The sequence below is a fragment of the Phialemonium atrogriseum genome (genome assembly GCF_030411735.1).
Source record: "Phialemonium atrogriseum strain 8032-3 unplaced genomic scaffold QBC33scaffold_19, whole genome shotgun sequence".
Lineage (NCBI taxonomy): Eukaryota > Fungi > Ascomycota > Sordariomycetes > Cephalothecales > Cephalothecaceae > Phialemonium > Phialemonium atrogriseum.
Window position 1 is genome coordinate 507002 of NW_026848156.1, and position 14913 is coordinate 521914.

General features: G+C 54.4%; 5 protein-coding genes across 5 annotated transcripts; 2 read left to right on the forward strand and 3 right to left on the reverse strand.

Annotated features, from left to right (window-relative positions):
• Positions 1–94: 94 nt before the first annotated feature.
• Positions 95–2143, forward strand: QBC33DRAFT_455369 (T-complex 11; the record flags this gene model as incomplete). The annotated part of the gene is made up of 3 exons (XM_060424767.1): positions 95–316; positions 377–1407; positions 1453–2143. 3 exons carry the CDS (start codon positions 95–97, stop codon positions 2141–2143), a joined length of 1944 nt encoding a protein of 647 aa, XP_060281744.1.
• A 1322-nt stretch (positions 2144–3465) lies between these two features.
• QBC33DRAFT_544594 (H(+)-transporting V0 sector ATPase subunit A) lies at positions 3466–6879 on the reverse strand. The gene is made up of 5 exons (XM_060428469.1): positions 6662–6879; positions 6522–6600; positions 4445–6472; positions 4165–4385; positions 3466–4097 (listed from the first exon to the last, which is right to left on the reverse strand). Exons 1-5 carry the CDS (start codon positions 6788–6790, stop codon positions 3966–3968), a joined length of 2589 nt encoding a protein of 862 aa, XP_060281745.1. The 5' UTR covers positions 6791–6879; the 3' UTR covers positions 3466–3965.
• Positions 6880–7054: 175 nt separating this feature from the next.
• QBC33DRAFT_144582 (60S ribosomal protein L26) lies at positions 7055–8175 on the forward strand. Its single transcript, XM_060422131.1, has 3 exons — positions 7055–7172; positions 7238–7350; positions 7419–8175. The coding sequence occupies exons 1-3, from the start codon at positions 7157–7159 to the stop codon at positions 7695–7697; spliced, it is 408 nt and encodes a 135-aa protein (XP_060281746.1). The 5' UTR covers positions 7055–7156; the 3' UTR covers positions 7698–8175.
• A 1008-nt stretch (positions 8176–9183) lies between these two features.
• QBC33DRAFT_560901 (putative swi snf complex protein) lies at positions 9184–10741 on the reverse strand (the record flags this gene model as incomplete). Its single annotated transcript, XM_060430093.1, has 3 exons — positions 9184–9702; positions 9759–10415; positions 10478–10741. The coding sequence occupies 3 exons, from the start codon at positions 10739–10741 to the stop codon at positions 9184–9186; spliced, it is 1440 nt and encodes a 479-aa protein (XP_060281747.1).
• Positions 10742–11638: 897 nt separating this feature from the next.
• Positions 11639–14206, reverse strand: QBC33DRAFT_455130 (Serine/threonine-protein kinase ksg1; the record flags this gene model as incomplete). The annotated part of the gene is made up of 2 exons (XM_060424761.1): positions 11639–11989; positions 12065–14206. The coding sequence occupies 2 exons, from the start codon at positions 14204–14206 to the stop codon at positions 11639–11641; spliced, it is 2493 nt and encodes an 830-aa protein (XP_060281748.1).
• Between the last annotated feature and the right edge of the window lie 707 nt (positions 14207–14913).

Here is a 14913-nt window from a genome sequence, read left to right on the forward strand (position 1 = left end):
TTCTACCCACCACACCCGTTACACGCGCCTGCTCAATTGAACCGGATTTAAATCGAAATAGTACCAGCTGGACTGCGGAACACTTGGAGCCAGAATGAGCGAGCAAAGGCATGGCGGTGGCGGTGGCATTGAGAGCGGACACTTCTCCGCCCATACAAGAAACAAGTCGATCGAAAACGAAACCCTAACAGCAGAGGCGGCTGTCGAGACGAGAACCTCACCCCCTGAGCCTGAACGCCAGACCATCCTCCCCGGCCAGAGCCAACAACCACTTGCCCCCCGGCGCCTCTCGACTAATACGCCGACTCCTGCTCCGGTTACCGCTCCTCCCACACTCGGCCGGCTGGAATCCTTTCAAACACTGTCCCGGACCAAGTCCTCCTCTTCAAGCACAGATCGTCGTCAGTCGCGGCCTCAAAAGCTAGAACCCCCTGTCACAAAGGCGACCTTGAGCGAGCTGGACGTGAACAAGATCATCCACAACCCAAAACTACGCCATGATATCAACTATGACCCCGAGCTCCATTTCCGTCCCAACTTTGACGGCGAAAAAGGGCGGAGAAAGCAAGAAAAGGCAAACCAGTTTTGGAGAGCGCTGTCAGAGCAGCTCCAACTGTTTGTTCTTGATCCAGAGGCGTTCAGGGACCATTTTGGGCACAATGGAGAGTGGTGTCTGCCCCTGTTGCTGAAGTCCGTCAGGGAGATAATCCAGACACTCGTGCCACAGAAGGATCGCGAAGTCCTGGACGAGGGCCTGAATGTCGAGCTTTTGATGCAGCAGTTCAATAGGGGCGTTGCCGACCTGGAGAAACTGGCCTCGTGGCTCTCGGCCATTTTGAAGCGCCACTGTGCCCCGATGCGGGACGAGTGGGTTGACGAGATGTACAACGAACTAAGCAGGGGCAACCGCAATAACGACATTGCCGAGCTCGTCAAGGGAATGCGTACGCTTCTGAGCATTTTGGAGGCAATGAAGTTAGACGTCGCGAACCACCAGATCCGATCCCTGCGCCCTGTCCTGATCGAGGATACCGTGCACTTTGAGCAGAGGTTCTTCATCAAAAAGGTCCAAGGCGGCAGGATCAGCATCGATGCGGCAAGGGCATGGTACCAGAGGGCACAGGACACTGCCGCGCAGGAAAGTTTAGATCGTCCTCTTGTTTGCTCCCTGTCGTTCGGCGAGACGGCTGTTTTCTTTGGTGCCCTCTCAAAACTCGTCCTCCCGTCCACTCCGGTTGAGAGTTCCAGCTCCGGTGCCCAGCAAAACACCCTCCCAAACACCTTTCTCTTCGACGAGGACCGCTTCATGAAGCTGCGATCCGACATGCACGACAGCATCTGCCTCGAAATCTGCATGCGCCAATACGAGGAACTCGAGGCGATGGCGAGATTCCCAGTCATTGTCCCGTCAATTCCGGCCTACGTTATGGACGAAACCAGTCTCGACGGCAGTTTCGGGGAATTCGACCACGGTGCCGCCGCTCAGACCTCGAGGCCGTCGAGTTTTGTCTGGAGTGATAGTGGGTCGACAAACCCATCTCCCCGGAATTCAGGATGCCTCTTCGGGCTGCCGACTGGGGATTCAGTCGAGCCGAGCCCGAGGACGCGTGGTCTCTACACTTCCCTGCTCGCCCTCCTCCACACCGCCCCGCCAGCCCCGCGTCCTGCTCAGCGATGGCATGGACTGTCTCAAGCCATGGCCCTTCAGATTCTGCGCTACGTCAACGTGCCACACATCACCTCTTCCGAGTTCGAGGAGCACCTCAAGAGGAAGCTGGGCAATTTGGAGGGGGACGCGTTTAGAGAGGTTGAGGAGTCTTTCCACAAACGCTTGTTGTCGGAACTGGCGACTCGCGTGAAAGAGTACAAGAACCTTTCCGGCGTTGGACTATTCTCGCATGCCACTGGAGGCCGAATCAACGCACCCGGACGCACTTGGGATTCTGGGCGAGACAAGGGCCGCCGCGGACGCGACGTGCTCGACAGCAACGGTTCCGTCCGGGAGCCCCGGGACGACGGCGGCGTCGAGGATATGGCTACACGCATGGCTCACCTAGGGATACTCCACTGGAGAGTCTGGGCGCCACTGGTATACACTGGGGATATTCAGGGCGGGTGCGAAATGACCACTGGAAGTGTATGACCCGGCGTCGTGCGCCATGTCAGCCCAGGAAACAAACAATCTTAGCTGGAGCCACGGGCTTCGGGTCCAGCGCAGGCCCCGCCGGCCATACCGCGGTGTGACGCTATCTACACATGGGCCCGCCAACCGCTCAACCTATACACAAAGGGAAACCACACAATTCCCCCCTGGAATACGATAGGAGGCACACACAAATTCTGTATTGATTGCTTTATAACAAATACCCCCCTAGGATCTTTAATTCGAGCTTTCTTCCTTTAGATCACCTATCATCGGTGAGGGTCAGGGGGCTAAACCAAGTACATAGATTGCAAGGAGTTCTCATTTGGGGGCGATTTGGGCGTTTTGGCCCTCCAAGGCGGTTCGATTTTGGATTAACCACCCAGCCGCCTGGCACGGAATAACTAGACTTATCAAAATCAGACTGGTTTTACTTTTTCTTGCTTTTTTTTGCGCCGATCTGAAGAACTAATACCGGTACCTGACAAGCCGATGAGTGACTGACCAACGAACCGCAGAGCCTTGCCGAATTCTTTTCGGTGTTTCCTAATCCGTCTGTCTGTCTGTGTCTGTTCGAGCCACCCCGGGCAAAACTCCTTGTTGATGACGCGAACACCCCATCCATGTCTCGCACCGCCAGGTACAACAAACTAAACGCGGCTGCGACCTCGGACTTGTCCGACATGAGAAGGGCAACCACCACCTCGTCCGTCTGTCCATCCCGGGATGTTGATGAAGCTAGTCCATGTTTGCCCCCCCACAGCCAAACACCTCCCACCTCCTAACCCCCGCGTCTGCTTTTGCCCCGGGCCATCCGAGATCGGTTCGCCGCCACGTCCTCTTGGGGACTCCGGCTCGGGGGGGGAAATCGCCCAGTCGACGGCAGGGGTTGTACGGTGATTCATATAGTGGTATGTAAAAAATAAAATAAAAATTGAGGCTGACCTTGTCCCCCCTCCCCCCCGACAGGGGTGTTCTCCACAAGGAACCAAGGTGTTGGTCTAGTGATCATGTTGATCGACATTGGGCGAGGGCGAGGGGAGGGGAGGGAGGTTTTAAGGTTGCGGCGAGAGCGATAAGCAGAGTTCACAGGGAAGGCTTTTTGGGGGGACTGTAGATCGGAACTAAACAGGGCTGGCGAATCGATTGGGATAGATGACCTGGGTCGTACATGTATGGCTTTGTGGACGTAGTAGGGGTACAGAGGTAGCCTCAACTCGGAACGGGCAGCAAGGGAGAGGAAAAAGAAAAGAAAAGAAAAAGAAAACCCGCCCAAGAATCGAGGAAATGGGTAAGAGGGAGATGAGATGAGAAGAGGCGTGGGGGTCGAGAGCTTCAGGTGAAATACCCGCCGACTGTGAAACCTGTCTGTCTGCGGTATTTTATAATCACGCAAGATACGAGGCTCCCCCGTCGATTGGCTGTATCCTTTGATACCTCATTCCAAGGAGGCTTCGCCCGTGGTATGTACACCAAGCCTCGTGGATTCTATGTTCCAGGTACAATGTGGACGTACCTCAGCCTGGTTTCATGGACATGCTCGAAAGTAGTTGAGGTATATGAACGGTTTGACAGGACCGTTATCCATGGCTGCAGTGTCGAATCTATTGCAGAGCACACTGGAAGGATTGGGAATCTCTCCCCAACGTCAAGCCACACACACACTAGGATCAAAATGCTTATCAGGGTCAACAAGACGAAATCCAACAGTTGTAGATTAACGGGCTCAGCGTTGGTCTACACTCGGCTATGCTATAGCATTATACACCGGACAAATGCAAGTCACTATCTAGAATTACATATGAGAAGAGAATGGGAGTCATCATCCCATGTACTCGCTCAACTCGTCCGACTCCTCCAGAATCTGATTGAAGGAGAACGGAGCAAACGGCCAACCCCCGAACTCGGCGAACTTTGAGAAGGACTCGACCCAGGCGAGACGGAGCGAGTGGAGCTATCGTTTATGAATTAACAAACTGTTCATGTAGGAGTGGGTGGGCGGGGGAGTGGAATAAGCTCACCATTGCAGACACACCCTCCATGACAATGAGGATGATACAGCTCAAGCTGAAGAACATGTAGAACATGGCAACAATGTAAAGAGCGCCGCCAAATCCAGTCGACTTCAGCGCCGGGCCAAGCGTCATGGACCAAAGCACCGCCGAGAGCTGTTGATGCGCCAATGAAAGCGCCCAGAGACGAAGATAGGATGCGGTATGGGACACGCAGTTCAGGCAGAACTCTGGTAGGATGTTAGATGACTGACACGGTTAGAGAGTTTAAAAGACGAGAAAAGCTTACCGATGGTGTGAATGACTTGGTGGATCATGACCTCGCCAAACTCGAACTCCTCGTGCTCTTCTTCATCGCCCAGGTCGTGCGTGATCATAGCAACACCCTCATCTTCGCTACCCATGCTGTGCCGGCCGTCTATCGCATGGCCGTTCTCTTCCTCTTCATCGTCGCCGTCCAGGGCGCTGACATGGGATCTCTCGCCAATTCCGCGGTATCCCCTGGCCCTGGCACGGTTGTGCTCCCGGCGAAGATAGAAAGGTTTGAGGAATAGAAGTATCGGGACCTGTATGAATGCAAGTAGCAGGAGAACGACCTGCACGTACTCCTGGCCAGGATAGAGTCGCACATCCAGGGTCCCCGGCTGGAGGAACATGTAGATCAACATGTTGAGAAGACCAGGAGGTTGCCTCTCGAGGGTGACCCAGTCGACAGTCCACTTGTAGAGGATACACATAACAAGATACCCAAAGATGGCCTGGAAGAAGATCATCCCCGGAACGAAATTGCCCCAGATATCGATAGGCCTCTTGAAATGCCTTGCGTTGATATACGAGAAGCAGAGCGAGTAGGTCATGTGCGCCCATCCTAGGATGATGCTCATCTTCATCTTCAAACTGTTGGAGAAGAGGAGGTCATTCTCGCTGCCGTGCCACATGGGGTCGAGTCCGAAGGGGTATCTCTGGGGAGGATCCTTCAAGGTGGCTTGGATCGAGGATCCTCCCTTATATCCTTCCGGAACATTCCACTTCCAGGCGCTGTCGAAGAAGGTGAAAGGCTTTGAGAAGACATCGTTGTATATGAGGCCGGTATATATTGAAAACACGGCCATGACGAGGGCGATGTACCGACCATAAAAGACCATGGCGAAAAGCTCGAACGTGACCTTCTTGAGAGGTTTCTCCCAGTAGATCATGGCTAGCGCAGCCGTGAGCATGATCACGGCATGGCCAAAATCTCCGAACATGACGGCAAAAAGGAAGGGGAAGGTGACGATGACCGGTATCGTTGGGTTCACCTCTCGATATGTCGCGGTGCCGTAAGCGTTGACAATGGTCTGGAACGCCTCCGTAAACTTGTTCGTCTTCAGGTAGGTGGGAGGGGTCTTGTTGGTTCGGATTTCATTGATGATCGACGGAACCGACAGTCCAGCCCTGTTATTAACGTCTTGGAGCGTAGATCTGATCAGAGGCAGATCGTTGGTAGGACACCAACCCTCCGCGATCAGAGTGCGCCGGGCTCGATCGTATGAGAAGAGGTTCAGGGTGTTGTACACAGATTTCTCCTTAGTGATGAGGACCATCCAGGCAGATATCGACTGCGAAATCTGCCTAAGCTCCGCACCAAGAGTTTGTTCCGTGTTCCGTAGGACATTCTGGACATCATTAAGCCTGGCATTAACCTCGTGGATCTGGTCCCTTCGGAGATCACCATTCTCGTCCACGTTGTAAACTTCGGCGCCCATGGACTCGGAAATCTTGCGAATCTTGGCCAAGATCTCCTTACCGTGAGCGAAAATGACGAAGACGTTCTTCTGGATAGGTTCGTTGTTGGTGGGGTCGATCAACGGCTCGGGAATCTCGGATTGGTTCATATACAAGTTGCCCCTCAGAGTCCGCCAAAGGATTCTCTCGAAAGCGCCAACGCGGTCCCTAGCAATGACTCCAGCTACGAAGCCAATGTTCATTCCGGAAAATGATCGCTCGGCATCGGCAGCTTGGTGGTTCTGCTCGACATCCTGCAGGAGCGGGGCGTCGTCGTTGTCCGTAGAAGCTCGAAGTTCTTCGACGTTGCCATGGGCTCGGTCAAAGAATCCACCAGCCTCTCGCAGAACCCATCGCCACTCTGTGAGTTCGACCTCTCGCTTTTTCAGGGTTTCGTAGCTGTCGTTGAGCTGAGAAATTCGTTGCTCAAGGCTCTTGCTTCGCTCAGCGAGTTCATCGATCTCCGTGGTCGTCGGCGGAGCTAGAGTTTCGACATCAAGGTCGAGCTTCCGTAGAGGAATGCCGACTTTCTCCATCTGGGCATAGAAGTAGCCTATGATGGGTTAGTGGTGCTGGCAAACGCGTGCAAGCGATAGACCTACGAAGCTGGCGTTCGACATTGTCGAGGCGTCGAATCTCCTGGGTAAAGGCCCTCTGGAAGGCACTAACGTCGCCATTAAGCTGGGGAGTAAATTAGCACATAACACTGCCAGCAATACTCCTTGCGCAGATGGATACTTACGTCTCGGAACTGGACCAAGCCAAGTTCTCCCAAAGCGTTAACCACCTCCCTGCCAATCTCGTTGGAGATGTACAGCTGCACCATGCTCATGTGCGCTGAGCGGAACGGAGTATCCCGCGCTGGAGCCATCTTGACGATGATTGAGCTCCAGTGGCCGCACAAAATGAGGGGGATGCGGATTTCTGATGAAGGTTGACGACCAAAGCCAAAGGGGTGAGGTGCAAGTTGTTAGACCGAGCTGACGTTGCTTCGAGATGCGGTGCCGGCTCGGCAGATCCTCGGCACAAACCTCAGCGCCACACTTATGGAGGGCACCGCCACAGATCAAAGACCTCGCTCAAATAAGGAGGCGGTGAGTTTCTGCCAATTAGAGGGCTTCGCTTAGCGTGGTCATCTCACACAAAAAAGTTCGAGCCCATTTTCATTTTACATCCTCGTGTGCAGAACCGCCCGACTGAATCTCCAATTCCTCCCTCCGTCGGCAACACAATCAAAATGGCGATCACCAAGAGTGAGTAAAGATAATCATTAGGTACCCTGATACTCGAGTTTGCGTACTGACAACTGCTACTTCAGACGTCCACTCCTCGAGGCGGAAGTCTCGCAAGGCGCATTTCTCTGCTCCTTCGAGCGTGCGCCGAGTTATCATGAGCGCGCCGTTGAGCAAGGAGCTCCGGGAGAAGTACAACGTACGAGCTTTCCATGGATCTCTCGCTTGCCGCATCCCGTCGTGTACTAATGATAATTTTCTCTCCAGGTCCGCAGCATCCCCGTCCGGAAGGGTGACGAGGTCCAGGTTGTCCGAGGCCTCAACAAGGACAAGGAGGGCAAGGTCCTCTCGGTCTACCGCCTCAAGTATGTTATCCACATCGAGCGGGTCACACGCGAGAAGGTTTCCGGCGCGAGCGTCCCCATCGGCATCCACCCCAGCAAGGTCGTCATCACCAAGCTCAAGCTCGACAAGGACCGCGAGGACATCCTGGAGCGCATCAAGATCGGCCGTGAGCAGGCGTCCAAGGGCAAGTCGAAGGCCTAGATGTCCGGTGCTGGAATTGGTTAGGGATGGGAGTCGTTTTTTTTTTCGCCCATGGACGAATTCGACGACATAAAATACGCGACCTTCACACCGAGAGTCCGTCGGCTCTGGCGTCCTTTGCGGGTATCTATATGCATTCGGCCGGTGTCTCCATACGACGAGACGGCATGGGTTACGGTCGGAATAGATGCAGAAAACAAGGAAATGAGACACTGTCGTGCTCAATGGCCATTTCACAATGCCTGCGTCTTTTTTGCTGCGCTGTGAAATGTTCCATGGGAGGTTCTCCCGAAGTTCACTTCACTCAGCCGACATGATCGGAGGAGTGCCCATATCCATCCTGATTGCTACAGTGATTTGTTTGTCGACTAACTCTACACAGCTGCGGATCCGAAACAGATCCAGGTACCAGGGGGCTCAAGATCCAAACGGATCTATCTTCTCATGGAAGTAAATCACCGCTAGATATCTCCGCGTCAACCACTTAGATCCACGGTTTTCGAGGTATACGACTGGCGTAGAATAAACCAAGCGAGGGATTCGTTATCAGATCCTTCCTCTCGCCTGCAGACTTTCGCGGAGATCTCAGTCCTTGAAATCGAAAGTTTGATGGTGAGGCACATTTCAAGAGCCGAGATCCGTATGTCGCGTTCGATTTGTCCTCTGGGGGCTCCCTGTTCCGTTGATACACAGGACGATCTTCGTCGTCGGCGTAAGGTATGAGGCCAACGGACGAGATGTAGGCAGTATATGCATCCCAATTCCCAAAGCAACCTACATGATGACAGCCTATGGTTGTTCCCACCCTAGTCTCTCCATGCGTCCTCGTACTACATGGTCTCCTACTCCAGAGGCTTCCCTTTCATGAGACTGTCGCTTGTGCCAGTTAACCATCTAGACTTCCTTTCTGAGGTTGAGGGCATTCTATCGCGGATGAGAGGAAGGTTCCAGAAGTTCACTCGGGGATGAAAGTGTCCAACGCGAGAAACGGTGATGCCATAAGAAGAATAGTAACTGTTACAACGGGGACTTGAAATAATAGACTCAGCTTAAACCCCATATCAAGCACAATAGCAGGCAAGATTCGATATACACAAAATGAGTCCGGGGTGATAGTGGCTGCCGACATCCAAAGAAGCACATGAAACGACGGAAATGGCTTCAGGGAGGTATAAGATCACCTGTGAACGGTAGGATGAAGTGAGCTTGAGAAAGGAGCCAGTCACCAAGTAGGCGCAGATCTGAAAATACTACACTCCAAACTCCTTCCGTGATACTAGTACATAACCTCATCTTGGGTATCGACAGTCAATGGAATCACTGCTTTACCCCGACGTACAATACATTCCAATCAGGGACCTAATACTTGCGGAGACCCAGGAAAGAAAAAAGGGCGGCAAAAAAACTAGAGAGAAAAGGACGCCTCATGACCAACAGATACCGAACCATGAATGCTCCAACAAGGTCCCCTTCCGAGCCAACGTCATCAGCGATGAGCAGGGATCCTAGCCAGAATGGAATTGACGCTCTCCCTAGCATTCTGCGTGGCCCAGACGCTGTCCTTGCCACCGCTCCTCCACTCGTCGCCCGTCGCGTCCTCGCCGCCGCCCCGCGTCGCCTCGCCCATGATGACCTCGAGGTCCCGCGTCTGCGAGCTGAGCCACTGGCGCACAAAGTTGGCCGGGTCAGCCGCCATCGATGTCAGGAAGGTCTGCTTGGCCTTGGACGCCGCGATGGCCTGCACGAGGACCGCGAGCTGGTCGTCGAGCCCCGCCACCTCCTTGAGCATGGCCGCGTACTGCGGGTTGTGGATGAACGGGAAGAGCTTCGCCCGGAGAGGATCGTCCACCATGACGCGGACGTCGTACACGGTCGGCTGGGGGTCTCTGTGGAACTCCTCGTCCACCCGGATGGTGTAGGGCATCTTGACCGGCGGGAGAGGCCTCAAGTGACCTTGGATGTAGTCTTGAAGGAAGGGGAGATGGCCAGTTTCCGCGCCAACAACCTATATCTAGTCAGATAGTGTTCAGAGAAATGGGTATCAATATCCGATAAACATACCTTCCTCAACAGCTCATCGCAGCGGAAGTTCCGCTTCTCCACATCCTCTTGCAGGTTCATGAGTTTGATGTATTCCCACAGCCCCATGAGGATTTCGGGCCTCGATCCCTCATGCATATCCACGATCTCAGCCAGGTCTGGGCTGATTTCAAATCTGTCGTTCGGCGGTATCTCATCTCTGTAGAGATTGACCGTCACGTTCATGTTCTCGTCTCCATTCCTCTTGAACGTCAGCTCATCGAAGTCGGCTGCGGCCGGGAGGGTGGAAGAAGCCGGGGTCCTGTCCGGCTTCTTCCACTCCACGCTGACATCGGCACCGGTCCGTCCGCGGCTCCGGTCAAAGTCAACGGTGAGGGCTTTGAAGAAATGCGACAACCGATAGCGTTGCGCCGGCTTCGCAGAGGCCGGCGTGGCCTTGGGCCTGGCGGGCGCGTCGGTATCCATCTTGTCAGCATCGTCGGCGTCGGCGGCGGACTTTGCCTCGTCATCGACCTTATCGACGTCGTCCTCGTCGTCCAATAGCCGACCCTCAATCTTGACACGATACGATGACTCGAGATTGGACGTGAAATTGAAGTTATCGGGGTCGAGTGGGTTGGTTTGCCAAGCCTGGTCCTCGACCGTGTTGCTGATCCATATCCGCAGAGTTTTGTAGCGCTACAAACAGAAGTTAGCTTTTCGTTAACTTTGCAGAAAGCGCGGCGGCCACCGGGTCGTACCTTCGCATTGCGGCCGACTGAATCGACGATGTCAAGACGCTTCCGGGTCATGGTAGCATCGAGCCGCCTTTCAAAGTCCCGAAGCTCCTTGTAACGCTGTGCGCCATCACCGATGCTGCAATCCTCGACGCCATCGGGCATAGACTTGTCCGTGGGCTTGCGACTCCTCCGCTTCGCAAGGTCGCTGGCATGCGCCTGGGCCTGCTGCTGTTGCGCAATCTGCGCCTGGGTGAGAGGGACCGAGTGGTGCGGGCCTGACGACATCATGGGGCCTGCAAACGGGTCAGAGGAAAAATTGGTTGTTAGAATCGTGGAATTATGGCAGCCAACGACGGAAACATCCGGCATAACGGGGCTAAGGGATCGAAGAGGCAAGGACGAAAACGAGGGAGGAGCAATGGAGCATACCGATTCCACCTCGACGGGGATTTGCCATGTGTGGGCCCGGGCCTGGCCTCGGAGGCCCCGGTGGTGCAAATCCACGATATTGAGCCTGCATTTTGGCGACACTAGACAGGCTGTTTCCGGTTCTACAAAGGGGGGAAATGAACTAAAAGTTGGTCTTTGATGGGCCCAGCATGGAAACGCGTCGATCGCGTCGAGGTCCTTTTAAGTCGTGCAGTGGTACAGTTCAAGATCAAAAAAAATGACAGGCATGCGAATAGGCTGCTTGCCAGTCCCTATACACCTGTAATGGTCCGTGCACCTGTGTTGGCACGTGAACTGGTTCATGACTGTGTCAAAAGTCCAACTCCCAGGACAATTGAATTGTACTTGGCGATTTGCAAATTGCAATCGCCCAGCCTTCCCAGAGGCGGATTCGAAAAGGAGAAATATGGGGAGTGGAGTCTACTCAAGCCTCAACCTCACCAGTAGCTAAGGTACTAGCTATTCATTACACAAACAAGGAATCAGCGTAAGCATGCTTATCAATGAAGACACAAGCCTAGCCAGATGCTCCTTTGTTACGCCACGCTTCCAAATAATGCTCATTAAAGGTTGTAGAGACAATGTCCGGCCCAATGCCTCAGGGTCTCGAACACTGCGAGAGAAGAGTGTGATGACAACATCCATGCGTGATTCTTGTCCATCGGATAGGCAGCAGAAAGATGGCGGCTTCCAGAACACATAACATGACCACTCTGACATGACAAAAATGGATTAGAAAGCTGCGCCGAGCCCGTTCTTCGACTGCCGTTTACTGAAGCGGTTTCGCTTCACGTTTGTGTCATCCAGACTCGCCTGGCTCTTGCTCAGCTGGTTCCGGCCAGATCTGTCGCTGACACTGAAACCATCGGGGAAATTAGACCTCCCCCCCAAGGTGCTCGCCGGACTTGACATCGAGGACGACATATCCCCATAGCCGTTATCACTGCTGTAGGATCCGACCAGGTTTTGTGAGATGGCCGAATCTTTCGCTCGTTCGAGAGACTCGATCCAATCATCGGCCGAAAAGGATCCTGAATCATCCGAAGTGCCCTTGGATTGCTCAAAGGTGTAATGGATGCCGTTCTGGAGACAGTTAGTAAATACGTATATCCTTCTCAAGCCATTCGAAGCCCAGGGGGGTAGAGAAAGGAGACATACCGAATCGACACACCAAACAACCTGGCCCTTGGCATCGATATGGCTTCGCCATGTGCAATCCGGTGCGAGGAGCGAGATTTCCTGCTTAGCCTTCTTTTCTTCTCCGCCAGCTGGCGCAAGCACAATTCGCCCGCTCGATGTTATCATAACGAGTCGCTGCCTCTTCTTGGTGGTACTTCCGCCGAAGAACCGCGAGAACTTCTTGTGGCCTTCCCCGTCACCCTTTCCATGCCCGCTGTTTGGGATTGGCGATGATATGACCATCAGGTCGCCTAGCTTCAGGATCCGTTCGTTGTTTCTGGTCAGGACCGGAGACCATTCTATGTCCAATTGTGTGGGAGGGAGGAGCTCCGTGATGATCCTCGCAGGTCTGGAGCCATTCGATTGTGATTGTTGCCCTCGAGATGTGGCGTTCGGCGCAGGGGCGCCAGTCAACGAGCCGTTGAGCTGGATCACACGCGGTTCCTGAGTCGGTGGCATATACGGCCGTAATCGCGGCGCCTTCATCCTCCAGAGCTCCTTGCCGAACTTCTGGCCATCAAAGAACTCGTGGTTCTTGATGTGTTCGATGGTCAGACGACGGGCCGGATCGAGCACCAAGCAGCGTTCAACCAGGTCTCTTGCGGCGGCGGGGAACCCTTCAGGAAACTCGTACTCCAGATTGACAATCCTTTGGAAGGTCAAATACTCTGAGCCGCCCTTGAAAGGAGGCCGGCCGGCAAGAAGCTGGTATATGATGCAGCCAAACGCCCACAGGTCACTCGGTTTCCCAACCGACTTGTTCGTCAAGAGCTCAGGGCTGACGTATTCTGCAGTACCGACGAAAGAAGCAGCCCGTTGACCGTCTTCGTTCCGCATATTGTCCATCTCTTCTGGCGGTTTGGCCTCCCTGGGCTCGCTCATCAACAATTTCGCGGTGCCAAAGTCCGTGATCTTGATGTGCATCTGATCATCCAGCAGCACGTTTTCCGGCTTGAGGTCGCGGTGGATAACGCCCCTTGAATGCATGTACTCGATTGCGTCTAGAATCTGAGCTCCGTAGAACCTAGAGCACTCCTCGTCAAACGTGCCGCTCTTCTTCAGCACACCCAGGAGCTCGCCGCCATTGCAGAGATCCAACACGTAGTAGAGCGAGGTTTCGTCCTGGAAGGTATAGTAAAGTCGAACGATGCCGGGATGGTCGGTCAACCGATTCAATGTGTTCTTCTCGATATTGACGTATTTGATCTTCTTCTCTTTGATGATGTGTTTCTTTTCGAGCACCTTCACGGCGTACTCTCTCAGTGTCTGTCGGTCGGTGGCGAGATAAACCGTGCTGTAAGAACCCTCGCCGAGTACCCGACCAAACGAGAAATCCCGGACGCCTTTCTTGACGGATCTGAGAATGGTGCGTCCCTCGGCATCCACCTCCTTCCGTACACCAAGAGCAGCACCCCGATCTTTCCATTCCTCGCTGCTTGTAAGCAGAGGCATGTCTGGGGTGTAGTTGCTGCTGCTTGGCGGAGCTTGAGGCACACCGGGTATCGAGGCATACCCGCCACCCATTCCTTTCGAACTTCTCCTCGGGGGTAGGGGGCTATTGCCTGGTGGGAGTGGTGCCTGTCGGGCGGTGTTGTAGGAACGGCTGGATTCTCGTGAGGGTATCGATGAAGGGTGGCCAGAGCCAGATCGTGAGTCGTTTCTTGCCGGCATGCCGTACACAGACGACCGTGACGGTTCCGCCCGAAGGTGTCCGGGCTGAGAGACTGGTTGGTCTGCTTCCGGGGCCATGGAGTTGGGGTATAAGCCAGACACAGGCCTCGCGCCGGGCAAGCTGCCGGGATTTGACGACGAGGTGGCTTGGTAGGAGGAGCCGATGTATGCTGGCTGAAGGTGCGAGTCGAATGGGTTGCCGGCATCCGATTGTCGATGGGAAAGACCAGGATGATTATGGGAATTATGGGGTATCATCGACGCAGGGTCGCGTGCTTGATGCTGTGGCGGCTGGCTGGAAGAGGGATTGGAGGAAGGTCGGTCTACAGCGGGAGGAGAGACTTCGTTGGACTCGGTGGAGAGCTCGCGCGATGGGTGCGGAGATGCATCGTCCGGGTTGGCAATCCGCAGCCCTCCGAGGGCTCTGGACAAGCTCAAGTCGCCATTCATGGCTGTTGAGATTGGAGCGAGGGAGATGCCACGGCCGCGTCAGTGAAGGCTGTGGAAGAGGAGGATGGCCAGGGACCGCCGAGGACAGTCATGCAGCTGGCTGTCGGGATAACCATTAGCTGCGACGAAGAGACCCGGAGAGGATCGAGAAGAGAGCGAAGGAAGGCGTGGAGCCAGGTAAAATTAATGAATGCCGTATCGAGACGACGTACATCGGTCGGTCGGTCGGTCGGTTGATCGGTCAGCCGGGGGTCGTCAGGTCAAGGTCAGTTAGTATGTAGTGTAGGTAGGGTAGGTAGTGCAGTGTGCGGGCAGCTTTGCCAGCGTAGTAGTGGGCACGGGCAGGCACGGGCATGCACTGCAGGGCTCACTGCTGATCCAGAGGCTGCTTTGCGAGGCAACGACTGGGGCGACGGCCAGAAAGGGACGGCGTCGAGAAAATGCAGCGGATCAGCAGCTGAGGCAAGATGGGAATCCCAAGTGAAAGAAAGGAATCGAGATAACAGAGGGCCGAAGACACTCGACCCGGGTGCTAGCAGGGCCGGATGGGAACATTTGCCAATGGCTTGCAATGTTCAACTTGACGTTTTGGCGCAGGCAAAGTACCCAAGGTATGTACGCGTATTGTACCTCATTTAGTGTACGAAACACAGCTTAATGTTGGGTTAGGTTGGCAGTTAGTTTCGGTGGTATAGGCGCTGGTTGGC

Excerpts from the sequence above, each read along its gene's own strand:
- QBC33DRAFT_544594 (XM_060428469.1), bottom strand. The coding sequence starts at position 6,790 with ATGGCTCCAGCGCGGGATACTCCGTTCCGCTCAGCGCACATGAGCATG. Across the intron at positions 6,601-6,661 it reads GCTTGGTCCAGTTCCGAGAC|CTTAATGGCGACGTTAGTGC; the intron begins GTAAGTATCCAT and ends TTTACTCCCCAG. Across the intron at positions 4,386-4,444 it reads CCAAGTCATTCACACCATCG|AGTTCTGCCTGAACTGCGTG; the intron begins GTAAGCTTTTCT and ends ACATCCTACCAG.
- QBC33DRAFT_144582 (XM_060422131.1), top strand. Across the intron at positions 7,351-7,418 it reads AGCTCCGGGAGAAGTACAAC|GTCCGCAGCATCCCCGTCCG; the intron begins GTACGAGCTTTC and ends TTTTCTCTCCAG.